At 42.3% G+C, this 17,613-nt stretch overlaps 2 protein-coding genes across 3 annotated transcripts in view; one reads left to right on the top strand and one right to left on the bottom strand.

Annotated features, from left to right (window-relative positions):
- Window positions 1-13,082, bottom strand: part of LOC106805274 (immunoglobulin-binding protein 1-like) — a 16,877-nt gene extending 3,795 nt beyond the window's left edge. Inside the window, exons 1-2 of one of the 2 annotated variants that reach the window (XM_014806808.1) lie at window positions 12,818-13,082; window positions 11,619-11,731 (exon numbers count right to left, since the gene is read on the bottom strand). In XM_014806808.1, the coding sequence (XP_014662294.1) occupies window positions 11,619-11,731; window positions 12,818-13,042 (338 nt within the window). In that variant the 5' untranslated portion in view covers window positions 13,043-13,082. The remainder of the gene's footprint in view (window positions 1-11,618; window positions 11,732-12,817) is intronic. The other variant, XM_014806807.1, reaches the window with a different exon arrangement.
- Window positions 13,083-13,317: 235 nt separating this feature from the next.
- Window positions 13,318-17,613, top strand: part of LOC106805255 (vacuolar protein sorting-associated protein 13A-like) — a 17,305-nt gene continuing 13,009 nt past the window's right edge. The window contains exons 1-2 of the mRNA XM_014806784.1: window positions 13,318-13,417; window positions 14,071-14,131. Coding sequence (XP_014662270.1) covers window positions 13,318-13,417; window positions 14,071-14,131 — 161 coding nt within the window. The remainder of the gene's footprint in view (window positions 13,418-14,070; window positions 14,132-17,613) is intronic.

The raw sequence follows: 17,613 nt of genomic DNA, 5'->3' as shown, positions 1-17,613 counted from the left end.
AATACATGCTCCATATGAATAGTAATAAAATATATCATAATACAAATTATACATCCAATATAAGACAATCACCAAATGTACTGATTCAGTGCATTGTACATAGTACATCGTTAACTTATACTATCGCACATATTATTCATAATCATAGTCGATAAAAAAATCACGCATAATGTATCAGTTTCATTGTCGATTTTATACTACCGGCTAGAAGTATCTAAAACAAATTGATACCAATCATGAAATCACATCTGAGTTCTACAGCTCTACTATGAAAGGTTGTGTAATATTATTTTTTAAGGATGGTCGTTGATTTAAATTAAATAATCCACTGCAGTAGTTGTCAGCTGCCATGGCGGGATTGCAGCTCGTCTAATGTATTTCAGAGTCTATACATAGTTTAATTTGTTCAATTAGACTCAGTGCAGTAACAAGGCGCTCGTGAGTGCCACAAGCCGTCATGTGATAACTTGAGACAGTGCATGTTGTTACTAATGGAATCGCACTGGCCCAAACCGCGTCGTGTAATAGTGCTAGCTGAAGCATAGTCCATTCCAGTAAAGAGAGACTCAAGCGAAATTGTTGTGTTTTACGAGGCTGGTCCACATGTGCGCATTAACTTAAACTTGCATCATATATGTTTGCATTTAGTAATGTTAATCTTATGATGCCCATAAATGATACCTGCCTACTGCTGCAATGTAGCGGGAGTCACTTTCTTTCAATGGCATGCCGCCAAATTTAGCGCAGCATCAAAGAATTTCAAGAACTTTCACGTGTATCCGACTTGCTATATCAGCCAGCTCCACTGATACTATTGGAATTTGGCTCGGTTTGCTCTGTAGAGCGGACTCTTTGTGCTTTCTTGCTAATATAAGCTGGGAAAGAGACAATGAGCAGTCAACATGACAGCGTGAGTTTACTGTATTCTCGCGAATATCATGCGACACCGCTTTTATAGATGCAGTAATTTTTATTTCCATGCCGTAAATGTCTGCCAACACCAAGTCGCTCCATCTAGACACGAGCAGGGAGAGATACGTTTGCAAAAGCGATCGAAGATTCGCGTCATGCCTATTACTGCGAGCTGCACCCTGCCATGCAAGGGCCCCTCGCTGCTATCCACGCGCGCTGTTGATAGATGATTGAGCAACTACCGCGTGTTGGAGAGCTTTTCGCAGCGCTTACAGCCATGGTTTTCGAGTCTTTATTCGCCAGACTTACTTAACCGATTCCTCGGAGATTATGTCGAAACTTGGACAGATCTCAGTTGCACATAGGAATCTCGCGGACGGTGAGTAAACTGGAAGCAAGACCGAGTTATGCGGTCAACTTTGACATCATAAACAACAGTACCACTAGGCGGTTCCCTCAGACCGTATGCCTGTTAGGTGTTAATATTTACGCCATTGCAATGATGAAACCTCATAACTTGCAACAGAATATAGTAGGCCAAACTATCGTGTTTCCGAGCCGGGTTGTTACTTCGTCACTTAATATTTAGCATAGCGCGTCGTGATCAATGGCAGTGCAAACAATTTATTGCATATTATTGACATATTGTGGTGTAAAGTTGCATGTTCAGTGTTTCTGTGTTAAGTCGTACTAGGACTGCCGACAGAATAGCCTACGCGGCTCATTTGATTTGTCGATCAGATACATTGATCGATGATTTCATATCGGTCTTATTCTAAGTATGATTCGAAAATCTTGTTGCCTCGAGCATATATCACACTGGCTGTTCTGTACTCATGTCTTTGAACATGTACGTAATAACCAAGCCACGGATGCGTCATGCCCGGGGGGTTGTTTGTGTAAAATACTGCCTGTATATGGTACGAGAGATAACCCGGATAATAGGGCAAGCATATGACATATTCTGTTAGTATTTGATCTCAATCAGACTGAACACGTGGACGTACATCTTCAGTACTATCTATCGCACATAAGAAAGTCTCATACAAACTTAGTACTGACAGTACACGACAAATACCATTAATACAAATCACTGAAAATTTGATAGGTAAAGTCACAAGGACACATCAAAATCATCTGTTCTTAGTATCTTGTTTTAAAGCTAAAGATTCAACTAGGTTCTAAGATAGGACTGTCATCAGTTGCCAACACGCTTAATCATCTTGATAGTAAATCACGCCAGTAATAGGTAACTTTTTTTTACGCCGAACCAAGCATTTATAACTTTACGATACGACTTATCATGACAATTAGCAATCGTATAACTAAATTTATTGAGCGTTAATCCTATCTAAGTATATTGTTTATCAATACTTATATTTTTATTTGTTATCTTTTGGCCTGAAAGCATGCGTCAGACCAAGCGGTAAAGCTAATATTCGAGTAATGCACGACACTTGTTGACTGAGCCGCCGCCGTCCTATGCACAAGTATCCGTACATACGAGGCAACATCAAGTCCAGGGGCGCACTGCCATCAGCTTAGAACCAGATCAACATAATACTCGATCCATTGTTCTTCTTATAGACTTGTACTCATGTAAGCAGGTATCATCAGCCACATGTCTTACAGCTTGATCTCTATAATGAAAATCTGTTCTGTTACCGCTAAAACCAGCAATGTACTGTCTGCAATTTCTACCATAATATCTAGCCGAGTAAGTCTATCATCCCAAGCAATTAGTTTCTAGTAGCAATCCCTGCCCAGGTGAAAATTTTATCGGAGAATTAAAAATAAAAAAGCAAAGCATACCTAGGCAAGATTGACTCGCGACCCCCTCAGAGTGGTTGTGATGTTAAGTCCAAGAGCGACTGTATAAATGCCATAGTTCCATCATAGTACAACACAATCACAGACGCATTCTCACGCCACCCGGGCTTTAAAGGTCGATTTGCAACGTTCTCAATGGTTTTAACTTGTCCATAGTCTAATTATTAGTAATCACGAATCGACACGCGAGCGGCCCCCAAACTCGAACTAATGACCAGACGATCGGATGCACAGTGTGACAATGGTAAATTGAAATATATAAACGGAAAAAGAAAAAATCCATCAATTAATTCATAGATGTTATTGCGAAATAATTGGAGTTACGTCCAAGAAACCCGTATAATCCAAGAAACTTATGCCAGAACAATCAGCTCTTATCTGCTGATAGTCATACATCATTGTCCACCTTGAACATAGTGACTTATTTTCGATTCTTCATATTCTCTTTCTCTCTCTCTCGCGCAATTTCGCCTTCATTTAGCCACAGAAACGTATCAGTCTATTGCTCGTCTTACTGCCGGCAAACTACGGCCGCCTCATCAATACTCTGTATTGTCTCCCATCATGTTCATTCTCCACGATCATTCGTCAATTTTTACCTCATATATGTATATACAAAGATACTTATAAGCTAAGTAAATATAATACTATATATTTCCGACTCTTTGTATCAACACTACTTGTCGCCAGATACGTATTGTTATTAACAAGAAATGAACATAATAGATGTAAATAGACATACATCATATATTATTGGTAAGATATAACCTGCAAGATCTTTCGATATTTACATACAATAGATCCGATGAATACATGGCTGCGCTACTGAAAAGTTGTCTCTCCTCACGATCAATAAATGCTCTTTTTTGACCATTGTTTACAAACTAAAATTTTCGCATTACAATGACATTCAGAATACTATAACAAATACTCCGTTTAGCCATGTGCCTAGCCTCAATATTGTTCACTGCTCACGTAGGAACTGACTAGAGCTACCAAACATTTATTAAGTTTTCAGACCTCAATAAAGCACCTGAATACTTGTCAGACAACCAGTATACAAGCTAAATCACATCTAAAACACTGTATCATATAAGCCGTGTGGCTAGTCGTAACGGACTTGCGGCGCGTTTATATCAAGACACGTTAGTCTTCCTAATCCCTTCGATCTCCACTACACAAACACCTAATCAGGATGAGGATAGCGTGAGATAATGATGTGAACATCAGTAATTATGTAACTATCTACAAGTGATAGTGAAAACTGAAAACTATAAAACGAATATGTTGCCTGACGTGCGAAATGCATGTGTTGACTTGCTGCTTTAGAAGACGATGTCAAAGTTTGCAACGTACGTTGGAAGCGACACAAAATATGTACAATAGAAGAACAAACAGTACTATATAGAAGATGAGTCATAACAATTATGATCTATGGAGACTCTATACTCATAAATCCAGATGAGCACTAAAACATAATAATATTGCTTGCTTTACACCATTTACAGCCGAGCCGATCGACCATATCACACAACGAGCTACTCAGACCACATATTTACTTGTGACAGCATCGATTAAACACAAAAACACAAAAATTATTTTGTTTTGCCAAATATAATATACCCATGCACACACATGCACTTCTAAGTCTCTCTTACTATAATAACACTAATCACACACAACACATGTACACTTATAAATATCTGCTATACATTCACAGACTCTGTATGACTCAAGAACACAAAATAAAAATAAGAGCTTTTCAACCTACAGCTCAATTCCTCACTCTTGCGCAACTGGAGAAGACAGGCCGAGTCCAGCAGGAGTAAAAGGGACACACAACGATTTTTCTTAAAGGCTGTTTAGCCTCAATAAGATCACGGACATTTGATATTATCAAAAGTGCTGCAGTTTATTTCACTATGAAGGTTTTGATCAGGCAATGGCGGAGTGAATGTTATATAGTATAACTATTGATACTGCACAGTGATTGCGCAAAGTTGCTATACTTTGAATTAGCTGATCAGTACAACAGTATAACCTAATTGCTCTCACAATTATATTGTTTATTGCAATGATTGGTATTGGACAAGACATCTAGTCAAACATCAATATACGAATATCATAACGTTAATCAATATCACCAGTCAGCGGTATTCATGCATGGTTACCAAAAGTTCCACCGGCTACACTCAAAGTAAAAAGACATTACAAGGTGGATATGATGAGCAATTGTACCTACACTTACACACTTATCGTCTATGGTCCGAGACGAGCGAGCCGCTGTCGCGGCACATGGTATTACCCAACTGCACAAACACTCATGCAGATATCCAACGACGACGTATTCAGGCATAATAAGTGTAAAAGGCGCGCTTGCAGATATAGTGAGTGCGGGTAGCATAATTATCCCTTTCTAATCTACAGTAAAACGTACTCTACTGAGAATATGACTACCCAGTGCAGATACCATTATCACCATATACGAATCTATCATAAAATTAACCCTGCGCTTGCTCTCTATTGCCCTGTCTATTAGTTGTAGTTGATCGCTGCCCAACAGCTGTTGCCGTAGCCGGCATAACCCTATTTAGAAAAAATGAGTGGCGATCTTCTCTCTTTACACACACAAGCAACACGCGGTGACCTACAGTTGTACGCCCAGACAAAACACTGCCCCAGAACGTCCGTGGAACGCGTGCGAAAACTCAAACTTACCGTACGCTCAATTCACTTGTCGAAGTACAACCCCCGCGCACCATTTGCTGTTCATGGTAGCTACCTATCTAATTTATTCGGCGATGCATAGATATGCATCGTGTCCGATATAATGATATCGCTCGAAAGGAGAAGCCTATAAGCTGGATCTAATCGGTCGTACCACCACTCATTTATGATCAAATGATACACGTAACAATCGAGCTCTCACTCAAAAGCCATAGTAAAAGGCTTGTCACGATGTTTCCACGTAATGCCGGCTGCGAGGCTGCCAATGTAGCTCTCAGAGTCATAGAACTATAGCCCTTCGCTCTGCCACAGGTGCCGTGCCTGCTTGCAGAGCGATCAGTGCTTAGTTCTATAGCTGGAGCCAGATGCTTTATGATACATTTTTTCTTTGAATCAACGCGAATGTCTAGAAATTCAATCAATAGATTCATACATTCGCCTGTTTATAAAGGCTAGAGGCCTGCGCGCTGCCTACGGCAGCCTGTGCTATAGCTGCACTGAGCTGTGCTGCCGGATTCATTTCAGAGTCTGTGTGTGCGCGGTCTTTTTTTCTGTGTGTCTGGCGTGGCAGGGTGTGGGTAGGGTGCTGGGCAGCTTGTTGAACATTATGCTGATCGGGCTTACATCATAGGACGTGCGCGAGATCCCAAGACAGACAAAGCGTTACCGTTGCGCGACAAAACCGAATACATGCGTCTGCCACGTCCCTTCGTTAAACGGTGCTTTCCATGATCTCCCCCCCGCGCGCGCGAATGTTCAGACTAAAATAAAATCCCCCCCCTGCTATAAATATAGTGCGTCCGAGAAAATACCGCTCAAATGAAAAATACGGCTTCTGTTAATTATAATTTCAGCTGCCTGAGATGATTGAGGCTCGTAAACGCCTGGAAGTTGTACAGAGAGTATACCGCATACGTCGTGTGTTATGTGCGTTGGGCCTGTGTGTGTGCGTCGTGTTGTTGCTGCGGTGTTTTCGTGTGACGTGTGTGTGTCGGTGGGCGTGCGCTGCGCTAGCGCGGTGCGTGCGTGCGTGCCGTGCTGTGCCGTCTGTATGTGTGTGTTGGTCGTGGAATTCCCGACTTATCGCCGGTATACATGCTGGCGTATCTGTACGCAGCTGTCACCGGATATTGCGTCCTTGAAGAAGTGTACGTGTTTACATTCTTATCGAAAGCCCCGGCGCACACGGTGAGTGATTTTACTCAAGTCAACATGACGCATGCATCATCTTGGAACTCACGTGCTGCGCGCGGCATTTTCGTTGCACTTTTAATTTTGACTCGTGCCCGTCATTTATACTTGAGCTGAAATATACTCCACTCGCGCTGCGCGTGACGCGGCGGGCTTAATGTTAAAATATTACTAGTTGCTGTGAGAGTGTGTATTCGCTATATATCTAATTCATCCATTCACTGTACCGCGCGAAACGGACGTTAACATCCTTTCAAAACATGTCACGAAGTGAGCGGGACGTTTATGCTTTATTCAGTTAAAATTACATTATAATTATCACGATACCTGAGTCGAATGTATTCAGTCGCCTTTCAGCTTCTAGTGCCGGCCCCATTGCAAAAAAAACTACGACGGTCAAGAATTTTTGAAAAACAGAGACACTAACAGGATGTTGGCTGGCCATACTTATGGCCCCAGGCTTCGCTTTTTCACAGGGTCGATCGCCGCCCAAGCCACCGTAAACGGCCCCGTCTCAGTGGACCACGGGGCTTTTTCTCCCGTTCCCGTCAACATTTTGAGATTTCCAAGAATCGAAAGCAAAGTGCAGACTCACTGAGCCATACAGATATGTTCAACAGCAACACAATAATATCATCATTATAAAGATAGTACATGTACCTGCTCACCCAATTATTCTTTCGTGATGTTGATCATATTTTCATAAAACTTCATATATAAATCCAAAGCAGCGAATATAAGCGTATAACAATGCATATGATATCGAGGCAGTAAAATAGAATTCACACCGGAAATATATTATCTACCTCTTACGACTGATATATTTTATGAATTGTACAAAGCTTTTTGTTACATGTATCAAACTCATGCAGTTAACAAGAATTTCAAAGCCTCCGCTCTAGAGAAATCCGCGTTCATCACAGTCGACGTAAATATAGAACCAGCCGCATCTATTATGGTCTCCAGTGGTAAATGATCAAGCTACTCTTTCGATATTCTTTTTTGTGTGTGTGGGTTTGTCAAGCCTGCGTATGCTTGAGATGCGTTGTGGGCACCATCGGTGAATTCACCTAATAAACTCTAGTCCGCGACGGCGCGAGCAGGTACCACGTCCTCACACAAACCTCACGCCACGCGTACCAAGACGATCAAAGTAACCATAACCGAAGGCTCTGTATCCAGTGCAATATGACCCCTATCGAATCTTGATCGCCAATAACATTCCATCATGCCCATTGCACGTACCTATTAAGTCAAGAACCCTTCACGAAACGAACCAGCTATAAGAATCACTTAATAGATATCTCTTCGTTGGTTGTTATCCGCATAGCAGTTAATGCTCTACTTACTAGTCCGACGACTCAAAAGTTTGACGTTCGATGCCGCCGATATACGCATATCATCTATCCCTTTTATCATAGTGCTGAGACACTCCAATTCTCACGCGGAATTCTTATAGGTCGATGATTTCCACTTCAGAGCCCCGACGTATTCTGATTTTTAAACGTTAGCCCCCGAATGTGTTATGACCGTCGCTCAACTGCGACACCATTAAGCCAATTGTAATAGTGTCTCAAGGCCTATTTCACTCTCTTTGACTCTTCATAGACCTAGCTCAGACACCTCTGTAGAAACTAGAGGTTGGGTCACTAGTGAGTTTTTAGGGGATTTGCGCTGTCGAAGGGATTCAAAGAGCGAAGAACCGCGACACACCTGCATAATGAAGAATAGCAGATCGATATTGAAGGTTATTCATTCTGCTACTTTTGCGCTTGTGCTGATAACTGAACTACGGATCTGGTTTCTCGTTGATGGAATTCACTTCGTCGGTATGTCTTATACGTTATACCTACTTCCACGATATTACCACTATGAACCAATTTTTCTTCGGATGTCCAGCTTATACAATCTCACGATAATCTTTGCATACTAAGAACAGCCTTAAACCACGTCACCTTTTGGTGCCCTGAAGAGATTTCAGTAATTCATTGTCTGAAGCACTCTGAAGAGAATAGTAGATTATTAATGCATTTTAACGCATCTGGTAAGTTCATATCTGGCATATGAGCACTACGCGTCATAAATTCGCGTGCCATCTAATACAATATCGAGTAAAAAAAAGCTTTTTCGTTATGTCTTATAATTATATGACCTATCCGGCTCATGCGGAGATTCTCGCGTTGAAAGGGTTAGTAGTGCTGCTGGCTAAACGAACCTCCTAACCTGCTATACTCCCTCCATGACCTTACTTTCTACTTCGGCCTGCACATGTACATAATCATATATATATATATATGCTTTCTTGTGTACAGACTTGTAATAATTTTGTGTTTTGTTCGCACTGGAAGGGTTTCCGCATTTTCTTCATCATATATTCTTCGCAGGTGATGTCGTGCTGGAGAACCTATTCCTGAAGGGCTCGGCCCTCGACGACCTCGACCTCCCCGTGAAGCTGTTCGCGGGAAGCCTGGGGAAGCTGACGCTGAAGATTCCGTGGAAGAATCTCTACACAGAGCCTGTCATCGCGAACATCGAGGGCCTGTCCATACTCGTCACGCCGAACAAAGGTGAGCCAGGCGGGGGGGCGGGCGGTGCGGTTTCGCGGGAAGTGCGCATGAGTAGTGGCATTGCATGATAACCATCTCTGATCATTTCGCGTGAATGGGAATGACTATGAATGATGAAATTAATGGATATTGTCTGGTGCCGCCTCCGGCGTTTGCCGGTGTTGTTGTTTTCAGCTTTGCAAATAGCATGCGTTGCAGACTACTGGTACAGTAGTCGCATGCCCTAATCCCTGTGAGGGGCAATTTGTTTTAGCTGTGTTAACTGTTACTTGGATGACTCACTTATGTGAATGCAACATTGGCACTTCGTGATCAAGCGTAGATCAGGGGTGTGCAGTAGACATTTTAGATTGTGGTGCAGCCGCAGCAGCAGCATAAGTAGCAGCAGAAGCACCATCACTAGCATCATTCATCATCAGCAGGAGCAGCAGCAGCAGAAGCACATCACTAGCCATCAGCAGCAGCCAGCTAGCAGCAGCCAGCAGCCGCAGCCGAAGAAGCAGCAGCCCAGCAGCAGCACTAGCAGCAAGCAACAATAAGCAGCAGCCAGTAGTAGCAGCAGCCCAGCCCAGCAACAGTAGCAGCAGCAGCCAGCCAGCAGCAGCAGCAGCTGCCAGCAGTAGCCGCAACAGGAACAGTAGCCAATAACAGTATGCAGCCAGCCAGCAGCCAGCAGTAGCAGCACAGAATAGCAGCAGCAAGCCAACAGCAACAGCAGTAGCCAGCAGCCAGCAGCAGCCAGAAGCAGCAGCATGAAGCGAGCAGCAACAGCAGTAGCCAGCAACAGAAACAGTAGCAGCCAAAACGTCAGCAGCAGCAGCAGCAGCAGCAGCAGCAGCAGCAGCAGTAGCAGCAGCAGCAGCAGCAGCAGCAGCAGCAGCAGCCGCCCATTTGCGCTGTGGAATCTTGAGTGGTGCCCGCCATGGTGCTGTAGCTGGCAGCAGCAGACAGGCCATTATTAATTCTGCTCCACTCTTCCTTCACATTCGCATTCGGCTCAGCCACCGGCAGGCTGGCTTCGTCTGTGTGCAGACGATACCGCCGCGCAACGATTCGGCGCCGGTTTTTTTGAAGGCTAGCACCGGAATTGCGGATTACAGTTTAATCCGGCCTGCGTGCAGACTCCGTCATTGATTTTTTTTTTCTAGATGTGGCAAAGTAATTAGGTGTGTCACACTATGCACTTTTACTAGTCATCCCCCGCATCCCAGCCGTGCATACGCGGTTCTAAAGATTCATCATCTGTCCTCCATTTCATGTGCCTATTATTAGATTAAATAAATAAACTAGGATGGGGTGTTTCCTCTTAGCTTTATTGTTCAAAGTTTTTTTTAGTTTTTTTGTTGTGATTCCCAGATGAAAGGGATTACTAAGTGAAATGTTTTCATAAGTAAGTAGTTTATAATTATTTTAGAGAACTGCATAATAATTGACTATTATCAGAAGTCTATCAATATTGATATTGATATTAATTTGGATTGATTGATATTAATAGAGTCCTGCTATTATTACAAGAATAAATGTTGGTATTTTATTTTTTTAATTTTATACTAAGTATTATGCAATTTAAATGAGAAAATAAACAGATCTATAAAAAAAGTTTTTTCAGCCAATGAAAGTTCCATCTGGTAGGTACTTGAGAAAAAGTTATATTGCTCGTACAGAGATCTATACGAAAGAGTACAATCATTGCAAAACTCCTTGGTACCTTCTGAAACAACCTGAAGAGAAGCTGTAAAACAACCTGGGTTATTTTATGAAGATTCATCACATTGTGTGGACAGTTAACACTATGGTAGTTGATACCCATATTGATATATATATATATGTATATATCGCAAGACGCACTCACATTCTTACGTTTCTCTTATTGCAGGTGTGCCATACAATGCTGAAAAGGAGGAGAAGAATGCCTGGGATGCCAAGCAGAAGCAGCTGCAGGCGATCGAGGACACACGACTGCGAGAGATGGACAAGGACAAGCCGAAGGACGAGAAGCAGGATTCCTTTGCGGAGAAGATGGTCACGCAGGTAGGAGCGTGCGTGCAAGTGTTAAATGAGCTTAAAAAGCTATCGAAACGATAGACAGTTAAATGATTTATCACCCAGCGAGCCAGCGAGTCAGCAAGCCACCGAGCCCAGCGAGCCAGCTCGTAACACATACATGTTACATGGGAGCGTGTACATGTCAGTACGCTGGCGTGTATCGTGGGTTATTCGTGTGTTCGTGAGTCGTATGGCGTATGGCGTATGTCGCTGGCGGAAGTATGCACTCCGTGAGTGCACTCCGTCTAGTTTTAATTTGCAATTGTTCCGAGAACAGCATCTGTAGTAAATCATTATCTATATAGGCTAATTAATAGCTTAAGTATTGTTATCTTGTAAATCTACCTCAAATCATTCGTGCCTACTTCTTCCACAGCCTCGTTAGAGCTAAACACACCTAAGTGTGACACCATCATTGTGACATCTTCCAACATGTGAACACATTTCTTGAGCTTCTCCTGTAAAAATGTAAAGAGATATAATTAAGCAAAGCAACTTTTGAAAAATGCTTTCAAGTTTCATATCACATGGCTGCACACGAATGATTTGGTTTTGACACGTTGTCCCGTAGAGTTTAGACGCTCGCCCAAAACTGGACGATCCTAAGTGCGCATGCGCGCATGCTCTTTTGTTTTTCTCTTGTTTTCTTTTTGTTTGAATCTTGCATGTTTTGCAGGGCCATAGGAAATAGTAGCCATGCTCTTTTGCTTTCTTTTTGCTTCGCCTTGTAACCTGACACACATAACACAGTCTTACTAACTTACTACATTGCAAATTGTTTCAATCAAATGTTTCCCTGAGTGACCGGGTTGGCCGCCATGTTTGTTTATTGCGACAGTTTTCGATGGGCGAGATGCGCAGATGACTACTGCGCATGCTGCGCATGCTGCGCATGCACCCTTGCAAAACAAGAGGCGCCTGCGCGCATGCGCACTTAGGAGCGTCCAGTTTCGGGCGAGCGTCCAAACTCTACGGTACAACGTACGTTTTTATATCGGCCGGCTGTGGTCATCACTTTTTAATATTTTTCCGGCTACCGGTATATGGATTGATTTCCTTATCATACCCCGGGGTGCAGTGGAGCACACGCATGCTATCCCTTATATGTGCACCTTAAAGTTGAAAAGCATGTAAATCATAATAGTAATACATAATAGTACATAAAATAATCATAATACAAATTTATACATCAATAACAATCACAATGTACCGATTCAGTGATTGTAATTTGTACATGATGATGATGTAGGGCCTACATCGTTATAGTACGCACTATCATAATCATGTTCATGATCATGATAATAATCATAATACCAACAAAGATTATACCAATAATCAATATTCCGCCTGGTAGTGGTAGTGGTATATATCACTGCCTGGTCTAATTTATTCCGACATTAGATTGATTGACATTTTAATGAATCACTGACAATGCGAAAACAACAACATTCCAAAAAAGGAATTTTTTCTCAATTTTACTGCATTAATTTGGCAATCATATGTTTGCATTTAGTAATGTTAATCTTATGATGCCATAAACATACCTGGTACTCGCGTGAATTTGTAGGGTCGTCACTTCTTTCAATGGCATGCTGCAATTTAGCTGCAGCATCAAAAATTTCAAGAACTTTCACGTTATCCGACTGTATATCAGCCATGCTCGCACTGATACTATTTTGGAGATTGGCTCGGTTTGTCTGTAGAGGGACTCTTTGTGCTTTTCTTGTGCTAATATAAGCTGGGAAAGAGACAATGAGCCAGTCTAACATGACAGCGATGAGTTTACTGTATTCTCGCGAGATATCATGCGTAGACCGGCTTTTAGATTGGCATATATCTTTTATTTCCCATGCCGTAAATGTCTGCACTAACCAAGTCGGCTCCCATCTAGACACGAGCAGGGAGAGAAGGCGTTGCAAAGCGATCGAAGATTGCGGCGTCATTGCATTACTGGAGCTGCACCCTGCTGCAAGGCCCTGCTGCTATCCACGGCGTGTGATAGATATGAGAACACCGGCGTGAGAGCTTTTCGCAGAGTTACAATATGGTTTTCGAGTCTTTAGTCGCAGACTTACTTAACCGATTCCTCGGAGATTATGTCGAGAACTTGGACAGCTCTCAGTTGAGCATAGGAATCTGGGGAGGTGAGTAAACTGGAAGCAACCGAGTTATTCGTCAACTTTTACAACAACAACAGCACACTAGGGCGGTTCCCTCAGACGTATGCCTGTTAGTGTTAATATTTACGCCATGCAATGAAACTCATAACTTGCACAAGTAATAGGCAAACTATCGTGTTTCCTGCCGGGTTGTTACTTCGGTCACTTAATATTTAGATAGCGGTCGTGATCAATGGCAGTGCAAACAATTTATTTGCATATTATTGACATATTGTGTTGTAAGTTAGCATGTTCAGTGTTGTTTGTGTTAGGTTTACTAGACTGCGAGAATAGGCCCTACGCGGTCATTTGATATTCGATAGATACATTGATCGATGATTCATATCGGTCTATCTAAGTATGATTCGACATTTTCCTTGAGCAATTAACGTGGTTCGTGATGTTTGAATAACAACGTGTAGGCCGGTATACCGGTATGTGCACATAGTACATATTGAGTATTGATAGACTCCTGATATAGTACATAGTACATAGCCAGTAAAGCGAACAAAATACTGGGACAAAAACAAATAAAAAAATATAAATATAAAGACAAAAAAATCATCCTTCAGCTTTACAAATCACTGGTTAGACTTCACCTTGAATATGCTGTCCAATCTTGGAATCCTTATTTGCAGAAAGATATAGTGTTACTGGAAAAGGTGCAAAGAAGGATGTCGCATATGATTCCAGAAATTCGTAATTTTTCCTATGAACAAAGACTAGAGAAACTATAGGACTTATAACACTGGAACAGGAACAGAGAAGACTAAGATGAGACCTCATTGAAACTTTCAAACTATAATGAATGGCTACGAAGTTGCCCTACGAAGTTGACCCTACAAAATTCTTTACAAGATCGGAATACAACAGTACTCGTGGCCATGCATAGCCTCAAATTGTTCACTCCGCGTGCACGACTAGAGTTAAGGAAACATTTTTTCAGTTTTAGAGTAATAAATCACTGGAATAACCTGTCAGAAGAAGCAGTACAAGCTAAATCAATTAACTCGTTCAAAAGCCGTGTGGATGAATATGTAAAGATGGGGGTTTATACAAGACAGTAGTCTTCCTACCCTTCGATCCACTCCAAACCTACAGGTGAGGGGTAGAATCAGATTAATCAGGTAAATAGTACATACATAGATAAACTGAAAACTGAAAGCGATAGCTGCGTTGAGTGCATGTGACGTGTATGAGCACATGTCAAATGCCAATACGTGGAAGTAACAAAACTTATGTAAATAGAAGAACAGAACAGCCTAGAAAGGATATATCAGGAGATATCCTAAGATCGGGCCTAAGATAAAATATTGCTTGTTTCCCCTTTACCGACCGGCTCGCCAAAAAGCCGCTACTCGACACATTTTATTGGCCGATTAAAACAAAACAAAAATTATTTTGTTTTGCCAAAAAAAAAATCAAATTCGGTCTGCAAAAACATATACACAAAACAGAATATACAATATACATACACACATCTTGTCAAAACAAAATAAAAAAGATTTTTCACCTACCTACCTACTCGGTACCCTGAGAGGCGAGTAGGTAAAAGGGAAACAAACGATTTTTTAAGGGTGGCCTTATAAGATCAGGACATTTGATATATCAAAAGTGCTGCATTTTATTTCACTATGAAGGTTTTGATAGGAATGGCGAAGTGAATGTTATATAGTATAAATATTGATACTGCCACAGTGATTGGCAAAGTTGCTATATATGATAGCTGATATCAACAGTTACCTAATTGCTCTCACAATTATTTGTTTATGCATATGGTATTGGCAGACATCCTCAAACAAATCCGAATACATACGTTTATGAATTAAGTCAGGGTATTCATGCATGGTTACCCAAAATTACACGGCAAATAAAAAGACATTACAAGGTGGCATATGGCATGATACTCTACCCCTTTTCATCGAACATCGAGGGTGCATGTTTACCCACTGAACCTCCAGATCCACAGACTCAGGATAAAAGTTAAACCGGCTCTGAATGGGTGTTCCCCTCTAAACCAGTAAACGTACATCTACTGTAAATGCTACCAGCAGATTTTTACCAAACTATATAACCTGTCCCCAGGTCTTTGTTGTGGTGTTCGTGGCAGCTGTTGCGGGATAACCATAGATGAGTGGTTTTGCACCAGCACGCGGTGACCTAGTTGTCACGCAGAAAACTGCCCCAGGAACGGTCCTCGGTGAAAAATCAACTACCGGTACGCTCAATGTCATTGTCGAAGTACAAACCCCCCGACATTTGGTTCGTGGTATTCCCTTTGCTTTTATCGGATGATAGATATGCATCATTGCATATATGATATCGGATGGGATGCCTATAAGCTGGATGTAATGGCACCACCACTGATAATGTACCGTACATCGAGCTCCCTAAAAGCTATAAAAAGCTGTCATGATGTTCCACGTAATGCCGGCTGGAGGCTGCCAATGTAGCTCTAGAACTATAGCCCTTCGCCCTGCCACAGGTGCCTGTGCATGTGTCTGTGCCAGTGCCTGTGCCTGTTGCAGAGCGAAGTGCTATAGTTCTAGAGCTGGAGCCAATGCTGATATGATACATTTTTCTTGAAATCACGCGAGTCCTAGAAATTTCATCAATAGTCCTACATTCGGCAGTTTATAGGCAGCAGGCTGCTGCTGCTAGGAGCTGTGCTATAGCTGCAGTAGCTGTGCTGGGGATCGATTTCTAGAGCTGTGTGTGCGCGTGTGTGTGTCTGGGTGGGAGGGGTGTGGGTTAGGGTGCTGGGAGCTTGTTGAACATTAGCTTGATCGTGTACAGTTAGGACGACGCTGTAGCAGACAGCCTTGCGCGACAAAACGCGAATACGTGCGTCTGCACGTCCGTCCGTACGGTGTTCATGATTCCCCCCTTGCGCGCGCGAATTCAGACGAAAATAAAATCCCCCCCCCCTGTATAAATATAGATGCCGTCCGAGAAAATACGCGTCAATGAAAAAAATAGGTCTGTTAGCTGGCCTGAGTGTTGAGCTCGTAAACGCTGGAACATGTACAGAGAGTATACGCGCATACTCGTGTGTATGTGCGTGTGTGTGTGTGCGTGCGTGCGTGCGTGTGTGTGCGTGCGTGCGTGCGTGCGTGCGTGCGTGCGTGCGTGCGTGCGTGCGTGTATGTGTGTGTTGGTCGTGGAATTCCGATTATGCGGTATACATGTGGCCGTATCTGCTACCGGCTGTCACCCGTATTGGTTTTGAGAGGTGTGTGTTTACATTCTTATCTAATGTAAAATATTCTATTCTGTGAGATGTGTATCTCTATATATAATCTCATCCATTCACTGTACCGCGGAAACGGCGTTAACATCCTTCAAAACATGTCACGCAGTTGAGGCAGGAGCGGTTTATGCTTTTGATTCATTAAATTAATAATTTCACGATACTTGGTCAATGATTCATGGTTCAGTTGTCCGGGCCTAAAAACAGAGCAAGTGTTGGTGCATACTTATGGCCACAGGCTTCGCTTTTTCACAGGGTCGATCGGCCCAAGCCACGTAAACGGCCCCGTCTCCAGTGACCACGGGGCTTTTTTTCTGGTCCCGTCAAATTTTGAGATTCCAAGAATCGAAAGCAAAAGTTCATACTCACTGAGCATATATGTTCAACAGCAAGCACAATTAATATCATCATTTATAAGAGTAGTACATGTACCTGGTCACCCAAGTATTTTATCGTGATGTTGATCATATTTTCATAAATTCATATATAAACCAAATAGCAGGGAATATAAGCGTAGTAACAATGCATATATATCAGGAGTAGATAATAGGGAATTCCCTATTATCTACTCCTGATATATATGAATGTACAAAGCTTTTGTTACATGTATAACTCATCAGTTTAACAAAATCAGCTCCGTCTAGAGAAAATCCGCTCTATCGAGTAAATGACGGCGCTTTTTTTCCGTGGTTTGTCAGCCTTTTTTTCTTTTTTTGTGTGTGTGGTTTTGTCAGCCTGCGTATGGCTGAGATGGTTGTGGGCGTGAATTCCTTACTGTCCGCCGGGCGAGCACTCAACGACCGGAACATGTTAACAACACAGTTTTATTGCCCCTATCGTCTTGATGCAATTAACATTCATATGCTCCCATCTCACGTATTACGTACAGTACAACAGAACTGATAGCATAAAACGGTATTGTTATATGGAA

This window comes from Priapulus caudatus, unplaced genomic scaffold (genome assembly GCF_000485595.1).
Source record: "Priapulus caudatus unplaced genomic scaffold, Priapulus_caudatus-5.0.1 Scaffold107, whole genome shotgun sequence".
Lineage (NCBI taxonomy): Eukaryota > Metazoa > Priapulida > Priapulimorpha > Priapulimorphida > Priapulidae > Priapulus > Priapulus caudatus.
Note: the sequence above shows the minus strand (reverse complement) of the source record. Positions and strands in the feature narration are given on the sequence as shown.